Source organism: Ascidiella aspersa, chromosome 2, assembly GCF_963924565.1.
Source record: "Ascidiella aspersa chromosome 2, kaAscAspe10.2, whole genome shotgun sequence".
NCBI lineage: Eukaryota > Metazoa > Chordata > Ascidiacea > Phlebobranchia > Ascidiidae > Ascidiella > Ascidiella aspersa.
The window spans coordinates 15,132,866-15,152,046 of NC_139448.1; the positions used below are offsets into that span (position 1 = coordinate 15,132,866).

The 19,181-nt window shown below is 46.3% G+C and overlaps 1 protein-coding gene across 1 annotated transcript in view; it reads left to right on the forward strand.

Annotated features, from left to right (window-relative positions):
• The window catches only part of LOC146163904 (uncharacterized), a 98,544-nt gene that overhangs the window by 3,117 nt on the left and 76,246 nt on the right, over positions 1-19,181 (forward strand). The window contains exons 3-9 of the mRNA XM_083380628.1: positions 2,079-2,223; positions 13,171-17,595; positions 17,789-17,955; positions 18,160-18,274; positions 18,347-18,435; positions 18,644-18,848; positions 18,982-19,130. Of these exons, the coding sequence (XP_083236754.1) occupies positions 2,079-2,223; positions 13,171-17,595; positions 17,789-17,955; positions 18,160-18,274; positions 18,347-18,435; positions 18,644-18,848; positions 18,982-19,130 (5,295 nt within the window). The remainder of the gene's footprint in view (positions 1-2,078; positions 2,224-13,170; positions 17,596-17,788; positions 17,956-18,159; positions 18,275-18,346; positions 18,436-18,643; positions 18,849-18,981; positions 19,131-19,181) is intronic.

Genomic DNA, 19,181 nt, shown 5'->3' on the forward strand with positions numbered 1-19,181 from the left:
TTGATGCTTTAGCATCGCAACCAACATCTGGTACGACTGGAACTGAAGTTTCAACTGGTATTACCTCTGGTGCGGTAACAGCCCCAGGTGTTGTAGGATCATTGTCGTCAACTGCTGATTCCACTCAATCGCAACCGATATCTGGTACCACTGCAACCGATGTTTCATCACGATTGATTTCGCTTCCATATTCCTCATCAACGCGCGAAATAACTTCGACTCGTACTGTTTCTGACAGTGTAACGTCCCACAGTTTAATATTAACATCTTCACCAACAGTTGATGCTTCGGTATCGCAACCAACATCTGGTACCACTGGAACTGACGTTTCTACTGGAGTTACCTCCGGTGCGGTCACAACCCCTGGTGTTGCAGTAACATCTTCACCAACGGTTGAAGCTTCAGCAACGCAACCAACATCTGGTACCATTGGAAGTGGTGTTTCAACTGGAATTAGCTCTGGTGCAGTCACAACCCCTGGTGTTGCAGGAACATCTTCACCAACGGTTGATGCTTTAGCAACGCAACCAACATCTGGTACTATTGGAACTGGTGTTTCAACTGGAATTAGCACTGGTGCAGTCACAACCCCTGGTGGTGCAGTAACATCTTCACCAACGGTTGATGCTTTAGCAACGCAACCACCATCTGGTACCACTGGAACTGACGCTTCACCAGGAATTACCTCTGCTGCGGTCACAACCCCTGGTGTTGCAGTAGCATCTTCACAAACACTTGATGCTTTAGCAACGCAACCAACATCTGGTTCCACTGGAACTCATGTTACAACTGGAATTTCCGTGGGTGCAGTCACAACCCCTGGTGTTGCAGTAACATCTTCACCAACGGTTGATGCTTTAGCAACGCAACCAACATCTGTTACCACTGGAACTGACGTTTCACCTGGGATTACCTCTGGTGCGGTCACAACACCTGGTGTTGCAGTAACATCTTCACCAACGGTTGAAGCTTCAGCAACGCAACCAACATCTGGTACCACTGGAACTCAAGTTACAACTGGAATTTCCGCGGGTGCAGTCACAACCCCTGGTGTTGCAGTAACATCTTCACCAACGGTTGATGCTTTAGCAACGCAACCAACATCTGGTACCACTGGAACTGACGTTTCACCTGGAATTACCTCTGGTGTGGTGACAACTCCTGGTGTTGCAGTAACATCTTCACCAACAGTTGATGCTTTAGCAACGCAATCAACATCTGGTACCACTGGAACTGGCGTTTCACCTGTAATTACCTCTGGTGCGGTCACAACCCCTGGTGTTGCAGTAACATCTTCTTCAACAATTGATGCTTTAGCGTCGCAATCAACATCTGGTTCCACTGGAACTCAAGTTGCAATTGGAATTTCTGCGGGTGCAGTCACAACCCCTGGTGTTGCAGTAACATCTTCACCAACGGTGGAAGCTTCAGCAACGCCACCAACATCTGGTACCACTGGAACTGACGTTTCTCCTGGAATTACCTCCGGTGTGGTCACAACCCCTGGTGTTGCAGTAACATCTTCACCAACGGTGGATGCTTTAGCAACGCAATCAACATCTGGCACCACTGGAACTGGTATTTCAACTGGAATTACCTCTGGTGTTGTGACAACTCCTGGTGTTGCAGTAACATCTTCACCAACGGTTGACGCTTTAGCAACGCAACCAACATCTGGTACCACTGCAACCGATGTTTCAACACGATTGATTTCGGTTCCATATTCTTCATCAACGCGCGAAATAACTTCGACTCGTACTGTTTCTGACAGTGTAACGTCCCACAGTTTAATATTAACATCTTCACCAACAGTTGATGCTTCGGTATCGCAACCAACATCTGGTACCACTGGAACTGACGTTTCTCCTGGAGTTACCTCCGGTGCGGTCACAACCCCTGGTGTTGCAGTAACATCTTCACTAACGGTTGAAGCTTCAGCAACACAACCACCATCTGGTACCACTGGAACTGACGCTTCACCTGGAATTACCTCTGCTGCGGTCACAACCCCTGGTGTTGCAGTAGTATCTTCACCAACAATTGATGCTTTAGCAACGCAACCAACATCTGGTTCCACTGGAACTCATGTTACAACTGGAATTTCCGTGGGTGCAGTCACAACCCCTGGTGTTGCAGTAACATCTTCACCAACGGTGGAAGCTTCAGCAACGCAACCAACATCTGGTACCACTGGAACTGACGTTTCACTTGGAATTACCTCCGGTGCGGTCACAACCCCTGGTGTTGCAGTAACATCTTCACCAACGGTGGATGCTTTAGCAACGCAATCAACATCTGGCACCACTGGAACTGGTATTTCAACTGGAATTACCTCTGGTGTGGTGACAACTCCTGGTGTTGCAGTAACATCTTCACCAACAGTAGATGCTTTAGCAACGCAAGCAACATCTGGTACCATTGGAACTGGTGTTTCAACTGATATTAGCTCTGGTGCGTTGACAACCCCTGGTGTTGCAGTAACATCTTCACCAACAGTTGATGCTTTATCAACGCAAGCAACATCTGGTACCACTGGAACTGACGTTTCACCTGGAATTACCTCTGGTGTGGTGACAACTCCTGGTGTCGCAGTAACATCTTCACCAACAGTTGATGCTTTAGCAACGCAAGCAACATCTGTTACCACTGGAACTGACGTTTCACCTGGGATTACCTCTGGTGCGGTCACAACCCCTGGTGTTGCAGCAACATCTTCACAAACGGTTGATGCTTTAGCAACGCAACCAACATCTGGTACCACTGGAACTCACGTTTCACCTGGAATTACCTCTGATGTGGTCACAACCCCTGGAGCTGCAGTAACATCTTCACAAACGGTTGATGCTTTAGCAACGCAACCAACATCTGGTACGACTAGAATTGAAATTTCAACTGGTATTACCTCTGGTGCGGTCACAGCCCCTGGTGTTGCAGTAACATCTTCGCCAACGGTGGATGCTTTAGCAACGCAATCAACATCTGGTACCATTGGAACTGGTGTTTCAACTGGAATTAGCTCTGGTGCAGTCACAACCCCTGGTGTTGCAGTAACATCTTCTCCAACGGTTGATGCTTTAGCAACGCAACCAACATCTGGTACCATTGGAACTGGTGTTTCAACTGGAATTAGCACTGGTGCAGTCACAACCCCTGGTGGTGCAGTAACATCTTCACCAACGGTGGATGCTTTAGCAACGCAACCAACATCTGGTACCATTGGAACTGACGTTTCACCTGGAATTACTTCTGGTGCGGTCACAACCCCTCGTGTTGCAGTAACATCTTCACCAACGGTTGATGCTTTAGCAACGCAACCAACATCTGGTACCACTGGAACTGACGTTTCACCTGGAATTAGCTCTGGTGCGGTGACAACCCCTGGTATTTCAACTGGAATTACTTCTGGTGTGGTGACAACTCCTGGTGTTGCAGTAACATCTTCACCAACAGTTGATGCTTTAGCAACGCAACCAACATCTGGTACCATTGGAACTGGTGTTTCAACTGATATTAGCTCTGGTGCGGTGACAACCCCTGGTGTTGCAGTAACATCTTCACCAACGGTTGATGCTTTAGCAACGCAACCAACATCTGGTACCACTGGAACTGACGTTTCACCTGGAATTACTTCTGGTGCGGTCACAACCCCTCTTGTTGCAGTAACATCTTCACCAACGGTTGATGCTTTAGCAACGCAACCAACATCTGGTACCACTGGAACTGACGTTTCACCTGGAATTAGCTCTGGTGCGGTCACAACCCCTGGTTTTGCTGTAACATCTTCACAAACGGTTGATGCTTTAGCAACACAACCAACATCTGGTACCATTGGAACTGGTATTTCAACTGATATTACTTCTGGTGCGGTGACAACCCCTGGTGTTGCAGTAACATCTTCACCAACGGTGGATGCTTTAGCAACGCAACCAACATCTGGTTCCACTGAAACTGACGTTTCAGCTGGAATTACCTCTGGTGCGGTCACAACCCCTCGTGTTGCAGTAACATCTTCACCAACGGTTGATGCTTTAGCAACGCAACCAACATCTGGTACCACTGGAACTGACGTTTCACCTGGAATTAGCTCTGGTGCGGTCACAACCCCTGGTTTTGCAGTAACATCTTCACAAACGGTTGATGCTTTAGCATCGCAACCAACATCTGGCACGACTGGAACTGAAGTTTCAACTGGTATTACCTCTGGTGCGGTAACAGCCCCTGGTGTTGTAGGATCATTGTCGTCAACTGCTGATTCCACTCAATCGCAACCGATATCTGGTACCACTGCAACCGATGTTTCATCACGATTGATTTCGCTTCCATATTCCTCATCAACGCGCGAAATAACTTCGACTCATACTGTTTCTGACAGTGTAACGTCCCACAGTTTAATATTAACATCTTCACCAACAGTTGATGCTTCGGTATCGCAACCAACATCTGGTACCACTGGAACTGACGTTTCTCCTGGAGTTACCTCCGGTGCGGTCACAACCCTTGGTGTTGCAGTAACATCTTCACCAACGGTGGATGCTTTAGCAACGCAATCAACATCTGGCACCACTGGAACTGGTATTTCAACTGGAATTACCTCTGGTGTGGTGACAACTCCTGGTGTTGCAGTAACATCTTCACCAACAGTAGATGCTTTAGCAACGCAAGCAACATCTGGTACCATTGGAACTGGTGTTTCAACTGATATTAGCTCTGGTGCGTTGACAACCCCTGGTGTTGCAGTAACATCTTCACCAACAGTTGATGCTTTGTCAACGCAAGCAACATCTGGTACCACTGGAACTGACGTTTCACCTGGAATTACCTCTGGTGTGGTGACAACTCCTGGTGTCGCAGTAACATCTTCATCAACAGTTGATGCTTTAGCAACGCAAGCAACATCTGTTACCACTGGAACTGACGTTTCACCTGGGATTACCTCTGGTGCGGTCACAACCCCTGGTGTTGCAGCAACATCTTCACAAACGGTTGATGCTTTAGCAACGCAACCAACATCTGGTACCACTGGAACTCACGTTTCACCTGGAATTACCTCTGATGTGGTCACAACCCCTGGAGCTGCAGTAACATCTTCACAAACGGTTGATGCTTTAGCAACGCAACCAACATCTGGTACGACTAGAATTGAAATTTCAACTGGTATTACCTCTGGTGCGGTCACAGCCCCTGGTGTTGCAGTAACATCTTCACCAACGGTTGATGCTTTAGCAACGCAACCAACATCTGGTACCATTGGAACTGGTGTTTCAACTGGAATTAGCTCTGGTGCAGTCACAACCCCTGGTGTTGCAGTAACATCTTCTCCAACGGTTGATGCTTTAGCAACGCAACCAACATCTGGTACCATTGGAACTGGTGTTTCAACTGGAATTAGCACTGGTGCAGTCACAACCCCTGGTGGTGCAGTAACATCTTCACCAACGGTTGATGCTTTAGCAACGCAACCAACATCTGGTACCATTGGAACTGACGTTTCACCTGGAATTACTTCTGGTGCGGTCACAACCCCTCGTGTTGCAGTAACATCTTCACCAACGGTTGATGCTTTAGCAACGCAACCAACATCTGGTACCACTGGAACTGACGTTTCACCTGGAATTAGCTCTGGTGCGGTGACAACCCCTGGTATTTCAACTGGAATTACTTCTGGTGTGGTGACAACTCCTGGTGTTGCAGTAACATCTTCACCAACAGTTGATGCTTTAGCAACGCAACCAACATCTGGTACCATTGGAACTGGTGTTTCAACTGATATTAGCTCTGGTGCGGTGACAACCCCTGGTGTTGCAGTAACATCTTCACCAACGGTGGATGCTTTAGCAACGCAACCAACATCTGGTACCACTGGAACTGACGTTTCACCTGGAATTACTTCTGGTGCGGTCACAACCCCTCGTGTTGCAGTAACATCTTCACCAACGGTTGATGCTTTAGCAACGCAACCAACATCTGGTACCACTGGAACTGACGTTTCACCTGGAATTAGCTCTGGTGCGGTCACAACCCCTGGTTTTGCAGTAACATCTTCACAAACGGTTGATGCTTTAGCAACACAACCAACATCTGGTACCATTGGAACTGGTATTTCAACTGATATTACTTCTGGTGCGGTGACAACCCCTGGTGTTGCAGTAACATCTTCACCAACGGTGGATGCTTCAGCAACGCAACCAACATCTGGTTCCACTGAAATTAACGTTTCAGCTGGAATTACCTCTGGTGCGGTCACAACCCCTCGTGTTGCAGTAACATCTTCACCAACGGTTGATGCTTTAGCAACGCAACCAACATCTGGTACCACTGGAACTGACGTTTCACCTGGAATTAGCTCTGGTGCGGTCACAACCCCTGGTTTTGCAGTAACATCTTCACAAACGGTTGATGCTTTAGCATCGCAACCAACATCTGGTACGACTGGAACTGAAGTTTCAACTGGTATTACCTCTGGTGCGGTAACAGCCCCTGGTGTTGTAGGATCATTGTCGTCAACTGCTGATTCCACTCAATCGCAACCGATATCTGGTACCACTGCAACCGATGTTTCATCACGATTGATTTCGCTTCCATATTCCTCATCAACGCGCGAAATAACTTCGACTCATACTGTTTCTGACAGTGTAACGTCCCACAGTTTAATATTAACATCTTCACCAACAGTTGATGCTTCGGTATCGCAACCAACATCTGGTACCACTGGAACTGACGTTTCTCCTGGAGTTACCTCCGGTGCGGTCACAACCCCTGGTGTTGCAGTAACATCTTCACCAACGGTTGAAGCTTCAGCAACGCAACCAACATCTGGTACCATTGGAACTGGTGTTTCAACTGGAATTAGCTCTGGTGCAGTCACAACCCCTGGTGTTGCAGTAACATCTTCACCAACGGTTGATGCTTTAGCAACGCAACCAACATCTGGTACCATTGGAACTGGTGTTTCAACTGGAATTAGCACTGGTGCAGTCACAACCCCTGGTGGTGCAGTAACATCTTCACCAACGGTTGATGCTTTAGCAACGCAACCACCATCTGGTACCACTGGAACTGACGCTTCACCAGGAATTACCTCTGCTGCGGTCACAACCCCTGGTGTTGCAGTAGCATCTTCACCAACAATTGATGCTTTAGCAACGCAACCAACATCTGGTTCCACTGGAACTCATGTTACAACTGGAATTTCCGTGGGTGCAGTCACAACCCCTGGTGTTGCAGTAACATCTTCACCAACGGTTGATGCTTTAGCAACGCAACCAACATCTGTTTCCACTGGAACTGACGTTTCACCTGGGATTACCTCTGGTGCGGTCACAACCCCTGGTGTTGCAGTAACATCTTCACCAACAGTTGAAGCTTCAGCAACGCAACCAACATCTGGTACCACTGGAACTCAAGTTACAACTGGAATTTCCGCGGGTGCAGTCACAACCCCTGGTGTTGCAGTAACATCTTCACCAACGGTTGATGCTTTAGCAACGCAACCAACATCTGGTACCACTGGAACTGACGTTTCACCTGGAATTACCTCTGGTGTGGTGACAACTCCTGGTGTTGCAGTAACATCTTCACCAACAGTTGATGCTTTAGCAACGCAATCAACATCTGGTACCACTGGAACTGGCGTTTCACCTGTAATTACCTCTGGTGCGGTCACAACCCCTGGTGTTGCAGTAACATCTTCTTCAACAATTGATGCTTTAGCGTCGCAATCAACATCTGGTTCCACTGGAACTCAAGTTACAATTGGAATTTCTGCGGGTGCAGTCACAACCCCTGCTGTTGCAGTAACATCTTCACCAACGGTGGAAGCTTCAGCAACGCAACCAACATCTGGTACCACTGGAACTGGTATTTCAACTGGAATTACCTCTGGTGTGGTGACAACTCCTGGTGTTGCAGTAACATCTTCACCAACGGTGGATGCTTTAGCAACGCAATCAACATCTGGTCCCACTGGAACTGGTATTTCAACTGGAATTACCTCTGGTGTGGTGACAACTCCTGGTGTTGCAGTAACATCTTCACCAACAGTTGATGCTTTAGCAACGCAACCAACATCAGGTACCACTGGAACTGATATTTCAACTGGAATTACCTCTGGTGTGGTGAAAACTCCTGGTGTTGCAGTAACATCTTCACCAACAGTTGATGCTTTAGCAACGCAACCAACATCAGGTACCACTGGAACTGGTATTTCAACTGGAATTACCTCTGGTGCGGTCACAACCCCTGGTGTTGCAGTAACATCTTCACCAACGGTTGATGCTTTAGCAACGCAACCAACATCTGGTACCACTGGAACTGACGTTTCACCTGGAATTACCTCTGTAGCGGTCACAGCCCCTGGTGTTGCAGTAACATCTTCACCAACGGTGGATGCTTTAGCAACGCAACAAACATCTGGTACCACTGGAACTGACGTTTCACCTGGAATCACCTCTGGTGCGGTCACAACCCCTGGTGGTGCAGTAACATCTTCACCAACAATTGATGCTTTAGCAACGCAACCAACATCTGGTACCACTGGAACTGGTATTTCAACTGGAATTACCTCTGGTGTGGTGACAACTCCTGGTATTGCAGTAACATCTTCACCAACAGTTGATGCTTTAGCAACGCAATCAACATCTGGTACCACTGGAACTGGCGTTTCAACTGGAATTACCTCTGGTGATGGCACAACCCCTGATGTTGCAGTAACACCTTCACCAACGGTGGATGCTTTAGCAACGCAATCAACATCTGGTACCACTGGAACTGGCATTTCACCTGTAATTACCTCTGGTGCGGTCACAACCCCTGGTGTTGCAGTAACATCTTCTTCAACAATTGATGGTTTAGCGACGCAATCAACATCTGGTTCCACTGGAACTCGAGTTACAATTGGAATTTCTGCGGGTGCAGTCACAACCCCTGGTGTTGCAGTAACATCTTCACCAACGGTGGAAGCTTCAGCAACGCAACCAACATCTGTTACCACTGGAACTGACGTTTCTCCTGGAATTACCTCCGGTGCGGTCACAACCCCTGGTGTTGCAGTAACATCTTCACCAACGGTGGATGCTTTAGCAACGCAATCAACATCTGGTACCACTGGAACTGGTATTTCAACTGGAATTACCTCTGGTGTGGTGACAACTCCTGGTGTTGCAGTAACATTTTCACCAACAGTTGATGCTTTAGCAACGCAACCAACATCTGGTACCACTGGAACTGGTATTTCAACTGGAATTACCTCTGGTGTGGTGACAACTCCTGGTGTTGCAGTAACATCTTCACCAACAGTTGATGCTTTAGCAACGCAACCAACATCTGGTACCACTGGAACTGGTATTTCAACTGGAATTACCTCTGGTGTGGTGACAACTCCTGGTGTTGCAGTAACATCTTCACCAACAGTTGATGCTTTAGCAACGCAACCAACATCTGGTACCATTGGAACTGGTGTTTCAACTGGAATTAGCTCTGGTGCAGTTACAAACCCTGGTGTTGCAGTAACATCTTCACCAACGGTTGATGCTTTAGCAACGCAAGCACCATCTGGTACCACCGGAACTGACGTTTCATCTGGAATTACCTCTGGTGCGGTCACAACCCCTGGTGTTGCAGTAACATCTTCACCAACGGTTGATGCTTTAGCAACGCAACCAACATCTGGTACCACTGGAACTGACGTTTCACCTGGAATTACCTCTGTAGCGGTCACAGCCCCTGGTGCTGCAGTAACATCTTCACCAACGGTGGATGCTTTAGCAACGCAACCAACATCTGGTACCACTGGAACTGACGTTTCACCTGGAATTACCTCTGGTGCGGTCACAACCCCTGGTGGTGCAGTAACATCTTCACCAACAATTGATGCTTTAGCGACGCAATCAACATCTGGTTTCACTGGAACTCAAGTTACAAGTGGAATTTCTGCGGGTGCAGTCACAACCCCTGATGTTGCAGTAACATCTTCACCAACGGTTGAAGCTTCAGCCACGCAACCAACATCTGGTACCACTGGAACTCAAGTTACAACTGGAATTTCCGCGGGTGCAGTCACAACCCCTGGTGTTGCAGTAACATCTTCACCAACGGTTGATGCTTTAGCAACACAACCATCATCTGGTACCACTGGAACGGACGTTTCACCTGGAATTACCTCTGGTGCGGTCACAACCCCTGGTGTTGCAGTAACATCTTCACCAACGGTTGATGCTTTAGCAACGCAACCAACATCTGGTACCATTGGAACTGGTGTTTCAACTGGAATTACCTCTGGTGCAGTCACAACCCCTGGTGTTGCAGTAGCATCTTTACCAACAGTTGATGCTTTAGCAACGCAACCAACATCTGGTACCACTGGAACTGGAGTTTCAACTGGAATTAGCTCTGGTGTGTTGACAACTCCTAGTGTTGCAGTAACATCTTCACCAACAGTTGATGCTTTAGCAACGAAACCAACATCTGGTACCACTGGAACTGGAGTTTCAAATGAAATTAGCTCTGGTGCGGTGACAACTCCTAGTGTTGCAGTAACATCTTCACCAACAATTGATGCTTTAGCATCTCAACCAACATCTGGTTCCAATGGAACTGGTGTTTCAACTGGAATTAGCTCTGGTGCGGTGACAACCCCTGGTGTTGCAGTAACATCTTCACCAACAGTTGATGCTTTAGCAACACAACCATCATCTGGTACCACTGAAACTGATGTTTCAACTAGAATTACCTCGGGTGATGTCACAACACATCGTGTTGCAGTAACATCTTCACAAACTATTGACGCTTTAGTATCGCAACTAACATCTGGTACCACTGGTACTGGTATTTCGACTGGAATTTCCTCTGGTACGGTGATAACTCCTGGTGTTGCAGTTACATCTTCACCGACAGTTGATGCTTTAGCAACACAACCAACATCTGGTTCCATTGGAACTGGTGTTTCAACTGGAATTAGCTCTGGTGCGGTGACAACCCCTGGTGTTGCAGCAACATCTTCACCAACTGCCGATGCTTTAGCATCGCAACCAACATCTGGTACGACTGGAACTGAAGTTTCAACTGGTATTACCTCTGGTGCCGTAACAGCCCCTGCTGTTGTAGGATCATTGTCGTCGTCTGCTGATTCCACTCTATCGCAACCGATATCTGGTACCACTGCAACCGATGGTTCAACACGATTATTTTCGCTTCCATATTCTACATCAACGCGCGAAATAACTTCGACTCGTGCTGTTTCTGACAGTGTAACGTCCCACAGTTTTGTATCAACATCTTCACCAACAGTTGATGCTTCGGTATCGCAACCAACATCTGGCACCACTGGAACTGACGTTTCACCTGGAATTACTTCTGGTGCGGTCACAACCCCTGGTGTTGCAGTAACATCTTCACAAACGGTTGATGCTTTAGCAACGCAACCAACTTCTGGTACCACTGCAACTGACGTTTCGCCTGGAATTACCTCTGGTTCGGTCACAACCCCTGGTGTTGCAGTAACATCTTCACCAACAGTTGATGCTTTAGCAACGCAACCAACATCTGGTACCACTGGAACTGATGTTTCAACTGGAATTACCTCAGTTGATGTCACAACCCCTCGTGTTGCAATAACATCTTCACAAACCATTGACGCTTTAGTATCGCAACCCACATCTGGTACCACAGGTACTAGCATTTCTACTGGAATAACCTCTGGTGCGGTGACAACTCCTGGTGTTGCAGTAACATCTTTACCAACAGGTGATGCTTCAGCAACGCAACCAACCTCTGGTACCATTGGAACTGGTGTTTCAACTGGAATTAGCGCAGGTGCGGTGACAACTCCTGTTGTTGCAGTAACATCTTCACCAACGGTTGATGCTTTAGCAACGCAACCAACATCTGGTACCATTGGAACTGGTGTTTCAACTGGAATTAGCTCTGGTGCGGTGACAACCCCTGGTGTTGCAGTAACATCTTCACAAACGGTTGATGCTTTAGCATCGCAACCAACATCTGGTACCACTGGAACTCACGTTTCACCTGGAATTACCTCTGATGTGGTCACAACCCCTGGTTTTGCAGTAACATCTTCACAAACGGTTGATGCTTTAGCATCGCAACCAACATCTGGTACGACTGGAACTGAAGTTTCAACTGGTATTACCTCTGGTGCGGTAACAGCCCCTGGTGTTGTAGGATCATTGTCGTCAACTGCTGATTCCACTCAATCGCAACCGATATCTGGTACCACTGCAACCGATGTTTCATCACGATTGATTTCGCTTCCATATTCCTCATCAACGCGCGAAATAACTTCGACTCATACTGTTTCTGACAGTGTAACGTCCCACAGTTTAATATTAACATCTTCACCAACAGTTGATGCTTCGGTATCGCAACCAACATCTGGTACCACTGGAACTGACGTTTCTCCTGAAGTTACCTCCGGTGCGGTCACAACCCCTGGTGTTGCAGCAACATCTTCACCAACGGTTGAAGCTTCGGCAACGCAACCAACATCTGGTACCATTGGAACTGGTGTTTCAACTGGAATTAGCTCTGGTGCAGTCACAACCCCTGGCGTTGCAGTAACATCTTCACCAACGGTTGATGCTTTAGCAACGCAACCAACATCTGGTACCATTGGAACTGGTGTTTCAACTGGAATTAGCACTGGTGCAGTCACAACCCCTGGTGGTGCAGTAACATCTTCACCAACGGTTGATGCTTTAGCAACGCAACCACCATCTGGTACCACTGGAACTGACGCTTCACCAGGAATTACCTCTGCTGCGGTCACAACCCCTGGTGTTGCAGTAGCATCTTCACCAACAATTGATGCTTTAGCAACGCAACCAACATCTGGTTCCACTGGAACTCATGTTACAACTGGAATTTCCGTGGGTGCAGTCACAACCCCTGGTGTTGCAGTAACATCTTCACCAACGGTTGATGCTTTAGCAACGCAACCAACATCTGTTTCCACTGGAACTGACGTTTCACCTGGGATTACCTCTGGTGCGGTCACAACCCCTGGTGTTGCAGTAACATATTCACCAACGGTTGAAGCTTCAGCAACGCAACCAACATCTGGTACCACTGGAACTCAAGTTACAACTGGAATTTCCGCGGGTGCAGTCACAACCCCTGGTGTTGCAGTAACATCTTCACCAACGGTTGATGCTTTAGCAACGCAACCAACATCTGGTACCACTGGAACTGACGTTTCACCTGGAATTACCTCTGGTGTGGTGACAACTCCTGGTGTTGCAGTAACATCTTCACCAACAGTTGATGCTTTAGCAACGCAATCAACATCTGGTACCACTGGAACTGGCGTTTCACCTGTAATTACCTCTGGTGCGGTCACAACCCCTGGTGTTGCAGTAACATCTTCTTCAACAATTGATGCTTTAGCGTCGCAATCAACATCTGGTACCACTGGAACTGGAGTTTCAACTGGAATTAGCTCTGGTGAAGTGACAACTCCTAGTGTTGCAGTAACATCTTCACCATCGGTTGATGCTTTAGCAACGCAGTCAACATCTGGTTCCACTCGAACTCAAGTTACAACTGGAATTTCCGCGGGTGCAGTCACAACTCCTGGTGTTGCAGTAACATCTTCACCAACGGTTGATGTTTTAGCAACGCAATCAACATCTGGTTCCACTAGAACTCAAGTTACAACTGGAATTTCTACGGGTGCAGTCACAACCCCTGGTGTTGCAGTAACATCTTCACCAACTGTTGATGCTTTAGCAACCCAACCAACATCTGGTACCACTGGAACTGACGTTTCACCTGGAATTACCTCTGGTGCTGTCACAACCCCTGGTGTTGCAGTAGCATCTTCACCAACGGTTGATGCTTTAGCAACGCAACCAACATCTGATACCACTGGATCTGGAGTTTCAACTGGAATTAGCTCTAGTGCGGTGACAACTCATAGTGTTGCAGTAACATCTTCACCAACAGTTGATGCTTTAGCAACAAAACCAACATCTGGTACCACTGGAACTGGAGTTTCAACTGGAATTAGCTCTGGTGCGGTGACAACTCCTAGTGTTGCAGTAACATCTTCACCAACAGTTGATGCTTTAGCAACGCAACCAACATCTGGTACCATTGGTTCAACTGGAATTAGCTCTGGTGCGGTGACAAGCCCTGGTGTTGCAGTAACATCTTCACCAACAGTTGATGCTTTAGCAACGCCACCAACATCTGGTACCACTGAATCTGATGTTTCAACTGGAATTTCTGCGGGTGCAGTCACAACCCCTGGTGTTGTAGTAACATCTTCACCAACGGTTGATGCTTTAGCAACGCAACCAACATCTGGTACCACTGGAACTGTCGTTTTACCTGGAATTATCTCTGGTGCGGTCACAACCCCTGGTGTTGCAGTAACATCTTCACCAACAGTTGATTCTTTAGTATCGCAACCAACATCTGGTTCCACTGGAACTCAAGGTACAACTGGAATTTCTGCGGGTGCAGTCACAACCCCTGGTATTGCAGTAACATCTTCACCAACGGTTGATGCTTTAGCAACGCAACCAACATCTGGTACCACTGGAACTGGAGTTTCAACTGGAATTAGCTCTGGTGCGGTCACAACCCCTGGTGTTGTAGTTACATCTTCACCAACGGTTGATGCTTTATCAACGCAACCAACATCTGGTACCACTGGAACTGGAGTTTCAACTGGAATTAGCTCTGGTGCGTTTACAACCCCTGGTGTTGCAGTAACATCTTCACCAACGGTTGATGCTTTAGCAACGCAATCAACATCTGGTTCCACTGGAACTCAAGGTACAACTGGAATTTCTGCGGGTGCAGTCACAACCCCTGGTGTTGCAGTAACATCTTCACCAACGGTTGATGCTTTAGCAACGCAACCAACATCTGGTACCACTGGAAATGACGTTTCACCTGGAATTACTTCTGGTGCGGTCACAACCCCTGGTGTTGCAGTACCATCTTCACCAACAGTTGATGCTTTAGCAACGCAACCAAAATCTGGTTCCGCTGGAACTGACGTTTCACCTGCAATTTCCGCGGGTGCAGTCACAACCCCTGGTGTTGCAGTAACATCTTCACCAACGGTTGATGCTTTAGCAACGCAACCAACATCTGGTACCACTGAAACTGATGTTTCAACTGGAATTACCTCTGGTTCTGTGACAACTCCTGGTGTTGCAGTAACTTCTTCACCAACAGTTGATGCTTTAGCAAAGCAATCAACATCTGGTACCACTGGAACTGGTGTTTCAACTGGAATTACCTCTGGTGATGTCACAACCCCTGATGTTGCATTAACATCTTCACCAACGGTTGATGCTTTAGCAACGCAACCAACATCTGATACCACTGGAACTCAAGTTACAACTGGAATTTCCGCGGGTGCAGTCACAACTCCTGGTGTTGCAGTAACATCTTCACCAAAGGTTGATGCTTTAGCAACTCAATCAACATCTGGTTCCACTGGAACTCAAGTTACAACTGGAATTTCTGCGGGTGCAGTCACAAACCCTGGTGTTGTCGTAACATCTTCACCAACGGTTGATGCTTTAGCAACGCAACGAACATCTGGTACCACTGGAACTGACGTTTCACCTGGAATTACCTCTGGTGCGGTCACATCCCCTGGTGTTGCAGTAACATCTTCACCAACAGTTGATGCTTTAGTATCGCAAACAACATCTGGTACCACTGGAACTGGAGTTTCGACTGGAATTAGCTCTGGTGCGGTCACAACCCCTGGTGTTGAAGTAACATCTTCACCAACGGTTGATGCTTTAGCAACGCAATCAACATCTGGTTCCACTGGAACTCAAGTTACAACTGGAATTTTTGCGGGTGCAGTCACAACCCCTGGTGTTGCAGTAACATCTTCACCAACGGTTGATGCTTTAGCAACGCAACCAACATCTGGTACCACTGGAACTGACGTTTCACCTGGAATTACCTCTGGTGCGGTCACAACCCCTGGTGTTGCAGTAACATCTTCACCAACAGTTGATGCTTTAGCAACGCAACCAACATCTGGTTCCACTGGAACTGAAGTTTCACCTGCAATTTCCGCGCATGCAGTCACAACCCCTGGTGTTGCAGTAACATCTTCACCAACGGTTGATGTTTTAGCAACGCAACCAACATTTGGTACCACTGAAACTGATGTTTCAACTGGAATTTCCTCTGGTGATGTCACAACCCCTGGTGTTGCAATAACATCTTCACCAACGGTTGACGCTTTAGTATCGCAACCAACATCTGGTACCACTGGAACTGGTATTTCAACTGGAATTACCTCTGGTGCGGTGACAACTCCTGGTGTTGCAGTAGCATCTTCACCAACAGTTGATGCTTTAGCAACGCAACCAACATCTGGTACCATTGGAACTGGTGTTTCAACGGGAATTAGCTCTGGTGCGGTGACAACCCCTGGTGTTGCAGTAACATCTTCACCAACAGTTGATGCTTTAGCAACGCAACCAACATCTGGTACCATTGGAACTGACGTTTCTCCTGGAATTACCTCTGGTGATGTCACAACCCCTGGTGTTGCAGTAACATCTTCACCAACTGTTGATACTTTAGCAACGCAACAAACATCTGGTAGCACTGGAACTCAAGTTACCACTGGAATTCCCGCGGGTGCCGTCACAACCCCTGGTGTTGCAGTGACATCTTCACCAACTGTTGACGCTTTAGTATCGCAACCAACATCTGGTACCACTGGAACTGGTGTTTCAACTGGAATTACCTCTGGTGCGGTAACAACCCCTGGTGTTGCAGTAACATCTTCACCAACTGTTGATGCTTTAGTATCACAACCAACATTTGGTACCACTGGAACTGGTATTTCAACTGGAATTTCCGCTGGTGATGTCACAACCTCTGGTGTTAAAGTAACATCTTCAACGACGGTTGATGCTTTGGTAATGCAAACAACATCTGGTATCATTGGAACTGGTGGTTCAACTGGAATTACCTCTGGTGATGTCACTGGTGTTGCAGTAATATCTTCAACAACGGTTGATGCTTTGGTATCGCAACCGACATTTGTTACGGCTGGAACTGAAGTTTCAACAGATATTACTTCTGGTGCGGTCACAACCCCTGGTGTTGCAGTAACATCTTCACCAACGGTTGATGCTTTGGTATCACAAGCTTCATCTGGTACCACTAAAACTTACACTTTAAGTGGATTTAACACTTCAATAGCTGAGTTGTCTTCCGTTATTCCCGAGTATGTCACTACAAATACTGGTTTCCAAAACTCGACTGCTGTTACCGGTTTAGTACCTTTATCAACTCCCTTTTTTTCTGAAGTTAACCAAAGCACAATTGGCCGTGTTTTGTTTCCTTCATTGCATCCATCTACACAGTCGAATGAAACTACCCTGCCGCCGTTCTCATCCTTGTCGAACTTTACTTTAAATCTTTCCTCCTCTTTTTCGTCCTCGAGTTTAACTACAACTGTTCCGCACGAATCCTCTTCAAGTCTTATTCATCATGCATTGAACTCCACTTCCTGGTCATCACTGCCGCTAACTTCTCATTTTAGGACGTCCGAATTCACTGTTACCCCAACAAGCATTTTGCATGAAGGTAGTGTGTATTAGTTTTTATAGTTGCATGTTTCAGTGTCACTTGTTTGTAGATAGATTGTTTGTAGATAGATTGTTTGCATGATGGCTGTAACAGATTATGTTTCATATTTTTAATTTACTAGGTTTACGACTTGCTGTTCGCTTGTTATTGTCAATAATTTTAACTTACTTTGATTTTTATATCCATGTAGAAACCTCTATTGTTCTTATCGAAACTGGTTCAACATATATGGAAGTTTATGTGGTGTTTAAGCAGCTTTTGCCTGCTGACAAATTCGTTCTGAAAATATCTGATGAATTGCAAATTCCTCCTTCCGTTTTGGAAACAATCGAGCTAAACAGTCGATCCAATCAAACTGTACGTATTTCGAAACGCTTATATTACGTATTTCCAAACAAAATATTACATATTTCTGAACTAGAAATATTTACTTACTTACACATCTTAGTTAGCGTGTGAATGTTTTGTTCAAATGTTTATAGCGCTATTCGGTAAGTTTTATGTATTTTGTGTGCTATATTTTGTTTTTTCCTAAGGCTTTACTTTTTTATGTTACCACAGATTTACAATGTGACATTTACCAAAGGGTTGGGACCATTGCACAACTATAATGTTTCCATTAAACCCTTTTTGAAAAACATACAAGGTTCGGCGATTAACACGCAAGTTTCGACGAGTAAGTATTGCCTTTTGTCGTAGCTGAATTGTTCTACTTCGTTCGGTTTATATTCCTGTACAACCTATTTAGCTGGAATCCCAAAGCCGGAATACATCACAGCATCTAACGTCACTCTAACTTCGTTTATCTTGGACTGGTCACCCGTGCTTGGATCAGAGGTTAGTTTTAAACGGAAAAACATTTCAAGCAGGAATTATTCTTGACATGATATTTTTCACCCTCCAACTTGTCGTTATTATAGTAGTCTTGATTGTGTTTCATCTACCTTACTTTTGATACATTTAACACCACAATAGAGTGGTCAAACTGTTCATATCATGAAATTTCCTATTTATTAAGGAATTTTGAGTCCCATATTTTTTGCAGGGTTACATACTTTACATTTTTGTTCCAAACCATATTGTTCGCCGTGACGTTACAAGTGGGAATTCAAATTTGGTTAAAGAACTTAATGTAATGTCCAGCACGGCGCCTTTGACCGGACTGCAGCCCGGAACAATATACACAATTCGCTTATTGGCTGTTATTAACGGATTTAAAACTGAGTTTATTCAAATTCGTCAAGCTACTAGTAAGTATAGTGTTGTATTGTTGCGCAGTTTAGTTATGGCAGATTTACGCAAGACTTAAACTTGCTGTGAGATAGAGAGCATATAATACCAAGATTTTGTGTCCAAAAACGAGTTGGTTTTTATAACTCTTAGAACCTAATCCCGTTGCCTGGTTGAATCTACTACACGAAGGCCCAACTACCATTGATGTCAATTTTGGAAAGGCTAAAGGAAACCTCCAATACTACTTGATTAGCATTGCTCCACTCTCCAATAAATCTCATATCATCGAAGTAAAGCGGGTAAGATAGTAGTTTGCAAAATGTGCAGTTATTTGTACATTTACTGAAAAT